The sequence below is a fragment of the Acanthaster planci genome, linkage group LG02 (genome assembly GCF_054643075.1).
Source record: "Acanthaster planci isolate LZ-2023a linkage group LG02, COTS_SCS, whole genome shotgun sequence".
Classification (NCBI taxonomy): Eukaryota; Metazoa; Echinodermata; class Asteroidea; order Valvatida; family Acanthasteridae; genus Acanthaster; species Acanthaster planci.
Window position 1 is genome coordinate 25481193 of NC_141778.1, and position 13651 is coordinate 25494843.

Sequence of the window (13651 nt, forward strand, 5' to 3'; positions counted from 1 at the left end):
ACTGTTAAACTCAGGCCCCATTGAAAACAGTGTAAAATCAGCATTGTTCGGGGCCCAATAATATGCCTACCAACATCCCTGAGGCGTCTGAAACACACGTTAAATTATTGTATGGTCCATAATCTTTCATTTTCTTTTCAATTTCCTGTGGGTTAACCGATTACATTTTGAGTTATTCCCTCAGAACAAAATTACACTCCAAAAGTGATATTTCCAAAGTCTGCTTGCAGTCATTTTTCAAGTGACAACCATCAACTTTCTAGAGCACTTAGGACCATTTTTTCAACAGTATTTTTAGCCTTTCAGCTCTCAGATGAAAGCCCAAAGACCCAGGGAGTTGATTCTGGCAAAGATTTACACAATCTCACCATGTTGGGGGCCATACAATCGCCTTTTTCAAAAGATACTGTGAGGCACTTTTAACGCTAATGAGCTGGCCAGAAATTCTCGATTGAATTAGTGGACTGCACCCAGAGAGCAGGTTCACGCAGCTTGCTTGGTAACAGCGCAGCGCCGACCGCGGTGCCAGAGCCCAGAGCCGCAGAGCGCCCTCAATTGTTGGAGAACAAACCCGGAAGTTGCCGTACCTGGAGGAGAGTTGTTTTTTCTCTCCTCCGGGTCTACGGTGCACGAACACGTTACAGCCGCACCAGGTGATTCCATTTATTTACAGTCGTGATTTTCAATCATTTTACCAAATTGATCTTGGGAACATTCAACTGCATTAGGGCCTACATGTAACGTTACGCCTATTAGTATTACACAGTAACTTAGGAAAGAGTTCCATAGACGGACAACACTAATTTTCCAGTTAGGGTATTCTGTAATTACTCCGTTGGGCCTTTAACGGCTGTCAGAAAGTGATGTCCTAGAACGTGAAATTTAGCTCAGAAAATTCGGCAGCATTTCCTTAGAAAACACTTTCTCAGGCTTGTGCACAGAGGCATCAAGTGTTGTCCGTATATACACTGTATGGAAATCTTTCCATGATAAATCTATTCGTAAAGATTTCTCAGCCAGCTTTTGATCAGCTAGAAATACATGCTATGAGGCCAGGCCTATGCTATGACTATGAGGCTGCCTTTTTCACATTTCATGTGCACAAGCTCAGGAGACTTAACAGAGCGGAACAAATTCATGACAACTGTGTTGCGTAATGTTCGGCGAATGGTTGCTCACGATTCTTATTGTTGTAGACAATTTTTTCCCCTTTAGCTTTGTTCACTTACTTACTTACACGGGGGCACTAAAATCAACATGGTGATGGAACGGGAAATTGGCTTGTGTGTCAACATGTTGACCGTCGGTTTGTATGGGTGGCCAACATTTGCAGAAAACATGCCCTCGGTTGACAATAGCTTCTGCCTCAAAATACCAATTAGCTTGAGTGAGGAACGTACACATACAGCATTTGGTGGTAAGCTATACATGTACATGCATAGTTCATGTTATTGCCATGATATAGTAACTGCCTGAGATCGTTTAACGCTTTGAAATATTTTTCTTTTTCACTGACAAAGTGACTGATGTCAGCCGGTCAGACAGTTTGTCGACCACTGGTTGGCATAGATTAACACGGTGTTGTAGTAAAAGAAAAGAACAGTTTGTACATGTATTATAAACTAACCATTGCATGTCTCATTTTTCATCTCTACCCGGAGGTGAAAACTTTTCTATAAATAAGAGGTACAATGCAAACGTATGCATACAAATTCACTTTATGTACACGTACAGTGTACAGTTCATGCAGACCCATGAGTGCAGAGAGGGGCACAGCTCCTCGGGGGGGGGGGGGAAGAGAAAGGGCAAAACACTCCTCAGTAGCAGACAAACCATTTTTGAATGTGTGAGCCCATTAATGAATCATACAGCGGTGAAGATACATTTTATATGTACCTTATAAGTTAGCATTATAATCAGGAAAATCTTGGCATGGTGAGAAAGGGTATCGTGTTCTCCTCCTTTGCTTCTCCTCTTGTCCACTTTTTTAGGGGGGCAAAGGGATTGGTAATGCATATGGCTATTTGCCGGCTTATTATGCACCCAGCGCAAAAATGAGCTCGAATTTAATTTGCATCACTTGGCATTGGCGGCGAAATTTCACCTTGGTCGAAGTGCATTCAACTTTTTCGAATTTGCACTTGTCTTGTCAGGAGGTCACACATTCTCTATTCTGATGGCGCCAATTATTATGAACCATCTCAAAAGTGCACACTATTCAACTAGGATTTAAATCTTTGATCAGGTTTCTATAAGCCAAAATTAAGAGTACAGTGAAGCATAATTTAGTGTCAGGGACTTGCTGTGTCCGACTGTCTTCACGTAATATGTGCATGTACATGACTGTATAGGTGTAGGCCTATTAGTTTTCCTAAAATTTGATGTTAAGTGATGATCCCAGCCTCCGTTCAACTTTGGTGTTTGGCAATTATTGACTTGTCTTTTACCTTCGACCCCGACTAATAAAACACAAGGATTCTTCACAAATCTACCATGGCAAAGGTAAACAGTGAACCTTTGAGCTTAAATAGAGCGTGATAGAGTTCTGTAATCTTCACCTACATGTATCTTCCATAGAATTCAGTCTTGGTCTATTTGCCGAGTCTGATTGGTGAAAAATAGCATTCTTTTGCTAATAGAATCAAAAAGGTCAGCAGTCAGTGGCTATCGGAGGAGTTTGTTTTGACAGATAAGCCACTCATTTTGCTAGAAATGATCGCAATTGTTGTGGCACATCATGTCAGCTCTGGAATTTGGATCCCATTGACGTCATTTCAACCTTGCACTTATACACGGTGCCTTCAGGTTTTGCTCCCTTCATAAGAGTTTCCCTTGGAACAGTTTAATGATTGGTAAACAGAATCATTTTGCACGTTGTAAATCCAGTCCAGGAAGACATCGGGCGCACCATCACAAGACTCCACGGGACTGTTTTCAAGGTCACATGTCAAACTTCAGACCAATCAGATTGGGACTTAATTGCTCTTTTTCTTTAGTTCTGCATGTGTTGGATTATTCAATGACAATTTCTAGATATCATGATTTAAAGTGTTAGTAACATGGTCCAGAAAGTCTGCCAAACCTGAGGGATGTATCGTTGTTTTATTTTTTGATTAGTTTTAATTTGATTCTTATTTCCCCCAATCCAGACATTTTCCAGCTTAGTTTACTGAATTTCTATTGCCACACATAACGTTCGTAAGTGGTTAGAGCCGTGTGAGAGCTGTAAAGCATGTAATACATGTAATATGGAGCCCGAAATCACACCGCTTGTTTTCATCGCACGTACAGAGCTAACCGTGGAGCGCACTTGTTTGCAGACTTTACATGTACAACACACTCTTTCAAGGGTGTTGAGTCTTGTTTATGTTCAAATTAACCAGTTCGGTATTCCAAAAAGAGTAAGGTCATTCTGGAACAAAGCATGAGTCTGCATAGAACCGCACTGATGGGCATGGCAGACACTGATTTCTATTTTAGATCAGTGATGGCAGACCTCGCATGCGTGTCCGAATGACCTTGCACGCACTTCATTTTGGGCATGCGCTGTTTGAATAGTCAACTGACTCATTCTGATGATGGCTCTTCAAAGTTACGTCGTGTATCCTGAAGAGTTCAGAACGCCAAACTGTGATGTCAGATCAAATATTTGTGCTGCAAATTTCAACTCAAGTGATTAGGCACGTGCCCCCATGAGCTTGTGCACATAAGGAACAATGTTTTCAACTACTGCTGAAATGCAAAGTGCTTTCCAAATTCCTGCACTTGCAATTTTTTTCCCTGTGGTGGTGGGAGGGTATACAAATGATCACATCCGAATTACAGGTTATAAAAACCGAAAGTACTTTTGGAAATATATATCAAATCCAAACCCAACGCTTCTACCAGGATTGCCATCACTGGCATCATAACAAATACATGTATGCCAATTTGACATGCACAAGAAGATTCCACCACATGTAGCAAGTTGCCAATATACATATACATGTACAACTTCGTGTACAGTAGACTGCCATACTACACGTATACCATACACTGTACATGTACATGTAGTTGGGCTGGCCTAACTATAGCACTTCAGTTAGCACTGTGCCAGCTATAACCAATATCATATTTAGGACGTAACTTTGACAATATTACATATACAGTAATGCGATATTAACAAAACAGATATGTGCCCGTAAGTGATAACAATGCCTCACATAAACTCAACTTCTCATGATTCTCTTCCAATACATTTGGTTGTTTTTATGCTCTGTAAATGTAATAAATGCCAGGCATCTCTTTGTGAAATACAAATGGAATGACTGCAGGTCAGATAGAAAAAAACAAACAAACAAACAAACAAACAAATAAACAAACAAACCAAAAAGCAAATCAAGATTCTGAAATATAGATTTTGTCAAGATTTTGGGAACATTTGCAAACAAATTTTAAAACTTTATTTTTAAACATCACATTCATTTTTATTTTCAGTACATTGAGGTGGAAATGACGTGGAATGAGAAATGATACATAAAATTTGAATCAAAAAGGATTGAGGCAAAATTCGGGCATTTAAACATTGTTTTGTGACAAACAACTGTTTCTAATTATGAAGAATATCTAATATTTTCCATCAATGCTCTCCTCTCTGTCCACTCTTACATCTTGCCTTTTGAGGAGCCAGTGTCTGAGAATAAAGTGATGTAAGTGAATTTGTCAAATTTGCTTTCTGATGCACATCAAGAGAAAACAAATCTTGTCACAGGCTTTGACATGTTACGAAACACCTGTCTAGGTTGCCATAGTGATTTGACTTTCACCGTAATTGAAACGACTTGCATGTACATGCTTTACATGTTGGTGTGGCATTACAAAACCCAGGCTAGTGTGCTGATAAAGAAAAGAAGAAACCAAAAAAATGTTTTATGCAACGATTGATGAGATGCAGTATATATAACATGAAGTTTTCACTTACATAGCTCATTTTGTCTAGCTTGCCCTCAGGAGTATACATGCTGTTCTGGCTGTGTTTCGTAACCACAGATAAAGCAAGATGCTCAGTGATACAACCATGGAGGAGGCTCAAGCAGTCATCAGCGATCGCATCCGAGCTGCCACTGTCAAGAGAATTCAAAAATATGAGCAACTCAAAGGTACATCATTGTCTTTTTTAAATAATCTTGTGTGAATGCTTTTCTGTGGCTTTCATAATTAAAAAAAAAACAGGAATAATTTGGTGGAAAACAACAGTTTGAAACTGTCTGCATTTTTGTGATCTTATTAGGTAAAGGAACTCTAGAAAGACGTTTATTTTGCTTTCATTCTAATGATTTGTTACAACAGTATTTGTTACAGTGCAGCCCATGAAGGACAGCCAAGTTCAACACATGGTCCTTCTCCATAGTCCGCATGGCCACTGAGTGAACTAAAGCACTGAGAACTAAGACCCCTGATGAAATGCCAGAGACTCAGGGGCATTCTCGATGGTTTGACCCACATGTAGGCCATCAGCTGCCCTTGCTCATATATGTACATATACATAGATTGCCAGATTATTTACACATCTTGCAGTGGTTTCATGAGAAAATCCCACGGTGATTCTGGCCCGAAGGGTTAGAGTGCACCCTCTTTCCTTTATTATTCCCTTATTGTACGCTGCACATCAACCTACATGTACATGCACACTCATCTAATCAGTTGATTATTTTTCATTGTTTCATTACAGGTAAAAAAGTTGGTGATTTTCCATTCTGGGACATTGTCGTGATTAGTTCCATGGACACATCTCAGAAGCTGGCCTATGAACTGCAGCTGCAGGAGAAATTGGACAATGAGGAACTACCCCTGGGTGTGGACTATTATGTCATTGCTGACCCTGGCACAGAAAAGATTGGCAAGTTTTCAGTCGATACACGGGGACATAGATAAATTACTTGCTTTGTCATCCTCGGGGTCAGGGCGTGGTCTTGTGTTAACCTGTTACCTTGGTGTTTTATTTGTGACAGAAAATACGCAATGAGAAGAAACAACTGAAATCCAAACAGACAAACTGAATAGTTAACCGGAAACCCGCTGATCTTCATTACTTTCTTGAACTGTTATTTAAGAGAATACATGCACAATGACCTACTCTTCTCTGATAACCGAGTAAACTTGTTTGACAGACACTGTATTTGTATGATTTCCTGTACGACAGCAAAGGCACATACCACAAGTATTGACAAAGTGGTTATAGGCAAACTTAAAAAGATCGTACTATTTTCACAATTATGAACTATTTTTGCTGTCTGTATCCACAGGTGGTGGTGGATCTATGATGGCCAGTCTGCAGTGTCTCAGAGAGACCTATCAGAAGGATCTTGAGACAAAGAAAGTCCTGATCATGCCAGCTGGGGGTTACAGCCAGCGCCTCCCTAATGCCAGTCTCCTGGGCAAGATGTTCCTCAGCATTCCCCTTGGTGACCCCTTCTACACGATGTTTGACCTCAAGTTAGCGCTGTCCATTGACTTCCCCGCAAAGATGTCAGCAGGAGTATTCCTGGGGGTGTCTGACTGTATTGAGTTGTATGTCGATGAAGACTCCCCCAATTGGTCCTTCGATGAGCGAGGGGTGACGGCTCTGGGGCATCCCTCACCTATCAGCATTGGCACTGGGCATGGGGTGTTCGTTGTCCCCACAAGGCAGGCCAACTCCCCCTCAGTGGAGGTTGTGGCTGTGGAGGAGTTCCTGCACAAGCCAACTGTGGAAATCATGCAGGAAAAGGGAGCTGTCTTGGGCAATGATTTTTGCTCTGGCATCGGCTCAGAGGAAAAGATGGTCCTGACTGACAGCTGCTACTACATGGATTTCACCACTGCGATGAAGTTACTGGAGTTGTACAATGATGAGTCACCACTGCGTTGTGAGATTGATTGCCATGGGGATTTCCTGCAGCCCCTGGGCCTACGTGCCACTTCAGAGTACATTAAAAACACCTCCAATGTCACCAAGGTCACTGACAGCCTGATGAGTATGCGGCAGAAGGTCTTCGATGTTCTCAAAGGGACGCCTCTCAGTGTCGCTGTCATGCAACACTCTCGTTTCTACCACTTGGGCACCATCAATGAATATTTGGATCACATGTGCAACCTGACGCCTCTCGCAAAAGAGCTGGGTCTTGGCACTCACATGTACAAGCCAGACGGCCCCGATGATGGCACATGTACTTCAGGCACATCACGTATTCAGGCTTTGGGAAAATGCTCAGCATCAGCATGTGTCATGAATTCCATCTGCCCAAAAGGGTTCCAGGTTGAAGAAAGGAGCTTGGTTGAGTACTGTGATTTCCAGATGCCAGTGAGTATACACAGCAACAGCATTGTGAGTAGTTGCTGTGTGGGGAGCACGCCAGACCAAAAGCTAGTCACTGTCCCCAAGGACACCTTTCTTCACACAGCTTGTATCTCTGATGGCAAGGCCAAAAGGCAGTTTGTCACCGTTGCCTTTGGAACCCAGGACAATCTGAAGAAAGAGGCCAGCATTGAAGAGCTGTCCATGTTCGGCAAGCCGTTCAAAGACATCTGTGGGACAGATCTGGATATGGCCAGCAAGTGTCTCTTCCCAGATGGGACCACTCAGAGCTTGTGGCATGCTAAGCTGTTTCGGCCAGCTGACAAGATGGAAGACTCCTTCTCCTCTACCATGAGTCTCATGGAGAGAGTGCTGAGCGAATCACCATTGCAACCCTCTCTGAGTGAATGGGAGGGCTGTCTCTCTATGGCTGACCTCATCCAGTCTAAGGACATTTTCAAGATGCTTGAATTCAGGCGGGAGTTGAGAAAAAAAATGCAGCTGAGTACTAACAACTGAACAAAAGAGATTCAGAGCTGAAAGGTTTATTTGGTAAATACACTTCCAGCAATTTACTGCCGGAAAATACTGTTAGTTGAATTTGCTAAGCCGAGCCTTAAATTGTAACAGTTAAATATAACAGGGTGTCATATTTTGTTCTCATTTAAATGTTTGTCCTGCAGTGTAACTGGAATTAATTTGGTCAAAATAGTTATGTAAAAAGACATGAATAATATGTATAAATTGGACTAGTTAAATATACATATTTGGATGTTATGAATATTGTCAGTCTTCTTATCCTTTTAAAATCTTTGCTGATATTTACTGGCTTATTATAAAACTTAATCCTGCCTTTGTAAGAAAACACTTTGTTAATGTGTGTGGAGTGGGACTCCACTTGCAGTATTCCCGTACATGTACTTTCATTTTTGTTCTTTTGTGCACTTGATGTTTTCAATGTAAACCGCTCTGTGTGATTTCACTATGTTTGATTATATTGCAATGGGCACACCCACCGTGCTCGTATTGAATGACACAGACACCGAGTTGCAAGTGGTTACTCCAGCACAGCCCTTTCGCAGAAAAAGGGGGAGCTCTCTTTGGGAGTTTTTTGTTCTGTTTGTTGCTCGGTGATTGTCATGGAAGTACAGAAATGCAAGTTCCTAAATGCCAAGTTGGACTCTGTAATCACATCAGCAAGGAGCCTTTCTGAATCCCCTTGAATCCTCCACTCTGTAGGAAACCAACTTTTGAATAGATTAGTTCGATCAGAGGATAATTGTGCATATTCTGAGAACCTTCCATCCCTGAACACATTTTTGTTTGTCGTTGCAACGGGTCTGATCTTGGGTGTAGTGGTGTACATTATTAATAATATTAATAAGGTATTCATTAATGGGCTTTCAATGGCAATTTAAACATTACGATTCACATTAATAACGGGAGACTGTATTGTCAACTGTTTACATATTTTGAATGTAATAAATTTAGTTTTGATGTGAGAAGAAAATATGACTCACAGATGTTTGTATCTTTATTAATTCTTGAGATCTTGTGCAGTCTTTTTCAGAACATAATATTTATAGGGTGGGTGCAATACAGCAGGTAAGGCATTATGGGACTAATTCCCAAATAGAGAAGAAACATGAACATGCTAGGGAGGCTTGATTTTTACTTCAGGGGAAATTTCCTAATTAAAATCAAATTACCAGGTGAAATTATGACCAAAAAGAACAAGGGGAAAAAAACAACCCTTATAAAAAAAGGGATACTGCCAGATGTGCCCCTCTACAATATCAGTCCAATGTGTCAAACAGAAGAAAATGAAACAAAGTTGCCAAAAAATTACAACTTAAAACACAGAGAACTTCGACCCATATCAGTGCATAAACCGTGAAGGCAACATGCATTCATCCAGCTAACAGATAACTACACACACACAGCATCCAGCAATGAAATGTTACCCCCTTCACTTTGTATAGGGCGCCCTCTGAAGACTTTTCTCTTTTCCCCACTCCTCGTTGGTGAGCTGAACTGCGAACCGATGCCCGCCGTTTGCCAAGACAAAATTTCACAGTTTGAACACGCTCCCCTGGCCAACTTTGTCTAGTTATCTTTACATCAAACAGACAGACATGTATCCATCAAACTTGACGTTCATAAATCTCCTTGTCAGGATAGTTATTCACGGAAAAACAGAAACGCACTAAATGTAAATGTGTCGCAGGCTCACGGGAGATCAGTACATGCATGTACATGTACTTCAGTAATTACACTCACACACAAATCTAGTTTTAAAAAAAGCGAATAAATGAAAAGGAAGCAACAAGAATAAAAGAAAAAAGCTTAAGAAATAAAAAAAATTATTCAAACACTAAAATAAATGAAAGAAAAACTAAAATATAACAGACCGGTGCACGCCCCCGTATACACGTATTATTCCTGGAAGCAGCAGGTCAGCGGGCAAATGGTATGGTATAAGAAAACATTTGAATATGTACGTGGGCGGAAAATGGGTCCAAAGTGCATGGGAGCGACAGTCGTATCATGTCACGTTATGATCAAGGTGTATTCCTCTAGGAAGGATTACTACATTGACTATGAATAAAAGATACTGGTATATAATCCTTGTCAAATATGGCCATTTTTACATCCCTCAAAATTGACTGACGACAAAAAGTTGGTAAATTACCGTACATTCAGAATACGGGCGTTTCACAATAGTGCGCCTCCAAGAGCTCGCAACGCGTTGGCCAATCACAATGTGCGAAATCTGTCGACCCAATGTGCGATTGGACAGGGTCGACAGATTTCCCTAGTTGTGATTGGCCAATGCGTTGCAAACTCTTAGAGGTGCACTATTGTGAAACGCCCGTATTAGCGCTCATTCTGCTGCCGACCGTCGGGGAGCTCAGTGGGCCACAAAACCGTGACTTCCGTCACTGCAGAGTAGTTACGGTTCGCACAATCGTTTTATATGAACTTGTTTACAAGGAGAAAAAAAAGCGCGATATGGCGATAAACAAGGGTGTTTAGAAACCTGAGGTATTTTTTAACTATGCCACGCTGTGACAACAAATTCTGGACAATCAGCGGTCCCACTGACATCACGGACTTCGCGCCATTGTTACTGTTGAAAAGTCGGAATCTTGTGCAGGTTTTCGCCTTTCGCAGGATATCGGCCGTCTCTGTAAAAGGCATATATATGGGTCCTTATTGAAGAGCAGTAATGATTCTCGGATCTTCAAAAGTAACCAGATCAAAAGTAAAAGTAGGGGTGTTTCTTCTCCATATCTAGCATTTTAGAAGTTTCGCAACATAGTCGTACACTCTTTACTAGTACTATGCCTTTGCTACAGACCCTACTCCATGGTTTAAAGACGTCTCCCAACGGAGAAACAGTTCGCCATCCATACTGCAGAAACTCGGTGTGACCATTATTTGCATATTACTCGTTGACAGACCAGGTGGGTTGTTGACGAAATAAGTAAATAAGAAGTAAAATGCATCCTGTTAAACGACATTTCTGCATTTTCAGCATTTAGAAAAAATCGTTGGACTGGAAATGAGCAGTATTCAGGTGATGCGTTGCGTTTCCGCCGTAATGATAGAGTAAAGGCGCCTTCCTGTATGCACGTCAACACTTGCGCCAAGCGTTGCGTATCCACGGGAGTGATTTTGACGGGCCAACGCTGTTCACGTGTGTCATGTAATGGAGTCGACTTTTGTGTTCGTGAAAGTGAAACGCATGAGCGCGTCGTATACGCAACGTACCCAAAAAAACGTACGTGCACGTCGAGGTTGGAGTTGAGGTTGGTGCTAAGGCGGCGTGACTTTATCAACTCTTGCCTGCAACTCTAATTTTTGTTTGCCTTCTGTCTTGTATAAAATTTCGACGTCATAATGGAACTTGGAGTCTTAAGTCTGTCACTCTCCGTGCGTATAGGATACAGCGGTCGTTCATGAACGGTGCATTTATGGCGAATAGATAATTTTGTAGTGAACAACAACATAATAACAACAACATAATTTTTGTCCGGCGAAATTTTTGCAAAGAAAACAGATGGACGAGTCTATAACACGCACGGCTAGACTAGTAGCGGTATGGGTCGGCTTTGTCGCAAATAATTTCACGTACGCACTAACACACGTCCCCAACCACATTGTTTTGTATACTATGGCACACACATAAACAGAACAAAAAAAAAGTTTCAAAAATAGACTTAGTTTTTAAAAAATCTGATAAATAATTGAAAGATGAAGACCTGGGATTTTTTGTATGAGACCTTTTCGGTAAAACATTTATCTTTAATTTTCTTGTTGATCCAGTATTTTTGTTGATACTGGATTGCACGCATACAACAACGAAATACAGGAACATATATATTCCCTTCCAGAGATACTCATAAACGTACCGTTTTTTTGGTATGTTTCATAGTTCAAGTACCATAAGCCAGAAATTTCAACGAATTTTGGCAACTGCAAGTGTTCCACAATCATGATATCGAATGGTATCATGATCATACATGAGCCTATAATGGTATAGAGGGAGTTCACTGCACCTTTTTTTCTCAATGGTTCCTTGCCATGTTAAAGGAGTTACCGAGTACGAGATGCAAGAGGTAAACTTTTCCGAGCACTGCTCCGTACTCCTGTACGTTTCTTGCTCTATCGCCATCCCTGTGGCCGCTTTAGTCAACATCTACGCATAAAATCTCAATATTCAGACTTGAGAAAATTTTACCCTCTCGGAGTTTTGTGAATTTGTAAGAGCCGAGTCTAATTTCCTACAATTTGCCGTAAACACTGGCACTTGCCATTAAAATCAAAGCAAACGGAAAATCCTCATCAGGGTACATTAACAAAATTGCAAAAGTGAAATTTTCGCATTAAAACCATACAAAAGTCAAATTTTGAAGGTTGCCTTGCACGTGGATTGACATTTTATGCTGGTTTAATATTTTTTGTCCAGTCAAGCCCTTTACTTCAGCATCCGACAAAACGTTTGAGGCAATGACTTGTATGAAAGCCTACTGCTGTGACAATCTGTAGCCCAGACGAATTCGGTGGCAATTGAAATATCAGTGCAGAAAGGTCTCTGAACGTTTCGCAGAAACTGCTTTATCTCACAGAAGAATAGCGGGATTATCACGTGACACGTCAGGAATGCTTGTCATTTTGGTTATTTCCCAGTCCATTATTTGTTAGGTGACCGCCGTCTCAGTTACGTCTGCGAATTGCAAACACTTTATGAAGAGTCAAGGTTACAGACTGTTGGGGAGGAAAACAATACTCAAAGCTCTTGTAAAAAAGAAAGTGCTAAAAGGGTATTCGTGGAAGGATACAACGGAGCCTACGCTCGTGTTGAGCAATTGCCCCCGAGCGCAGAGCACAACGCCCAACGATAATTAGGCCTATAGCTGAAACTTTTGTGATTTGCTCCAAGAGAATTTCACAGATTATATCACAGGGAATGACACGCAGCAAACGGTTTTCATTATCTGGACTTTTTAGTGTTCTTGTTTTGCAGTTTTGTTTTACATGAATATGTCTATTAAATTATACACAGAGTGTGTGAGAAATGTTGTTGTTTTTTGTTTTGTTTGGGGTTTTTTTATGGGAGGGGGGCCACTGACTCGCCTCCCATCGAAACCCACTGTGTCATTTTAAGACGTTATGAAATCGAGATATTATTTTCGAAACACAAGATCTTTAGACCAGCACCACCATGATGACGATAAGGGAAACTTCGTTTGCACCTATATGTCTTCATCAATCACCCACCCCTGATGATTTCAAGATGATGCCGCCGACCAAATAAGCACTTTATTGAGGGGACTTTCTCTGACGGGTTACTTAGGAGACGTATATGCATGTACGTCAACACGGTGTACACCTAAAACATCAGAGGAAGTCATGCAACAACCCCGTTATGACTGACTACATGAATGATGTGCAAAACCAAAGACATTCGTAATGTTAGCAATACAGGTTACTTGGATCATTCTACTCCTCTATTTGGTTAATATCTTGAAACTGATCGATCTTTATCGTCTCCGCCTGTGCGTAGTTATGTTTAAATATATTCACAAAATGCTCCCACAAGTGTTTCATGATCTTTGTTCATTTAGAGCCTCTGTTCATTCATCAGTACGGGGCACGTGGTTCATTAAGAGGTGATCTTTCTGTGAGACAAAACAGAACATCGTTTTTCAGAAATAGTCCATTTCAATGTGGTGTTAGATATTTGAATAAACTTAAAGAGTGTAATACTGTGGTTTCCTTTGCAAAAAAAAAGAAGAAGAAAACAATAATTACATTTTCTTCTGAGATTGA

General features: G+C 41.0%; 1 protein-coding gene across 1 annotated transcript; it reads left to right on the forward strand.

Moving 5' to 3' along the window:
- The first annotated feature begins 5034 nt into the window (after nt 1–5034).
- LOC110975895 (fucose-1-phosphate guanylyltransferase-like) lies at nt 5035–8825 on the forward strand. The gene is made up of 3 exons (XM_087132987.1): nt 5035–5138; nt 5711–5878; nt 6285–8825. Exons 1-3 carry the CDS (start codon nt 5039–5041, stop codon nt 7832–7834), a joined length of 1818 nt encoding a protein of 605 aa, XP_086989113.1. The 5' UTR covers nt 5035–5038; the 3' UTR covers nt 7835–8825.
- Nucleotides 8826–13651: the final 4826 nt, after the last annotated feature.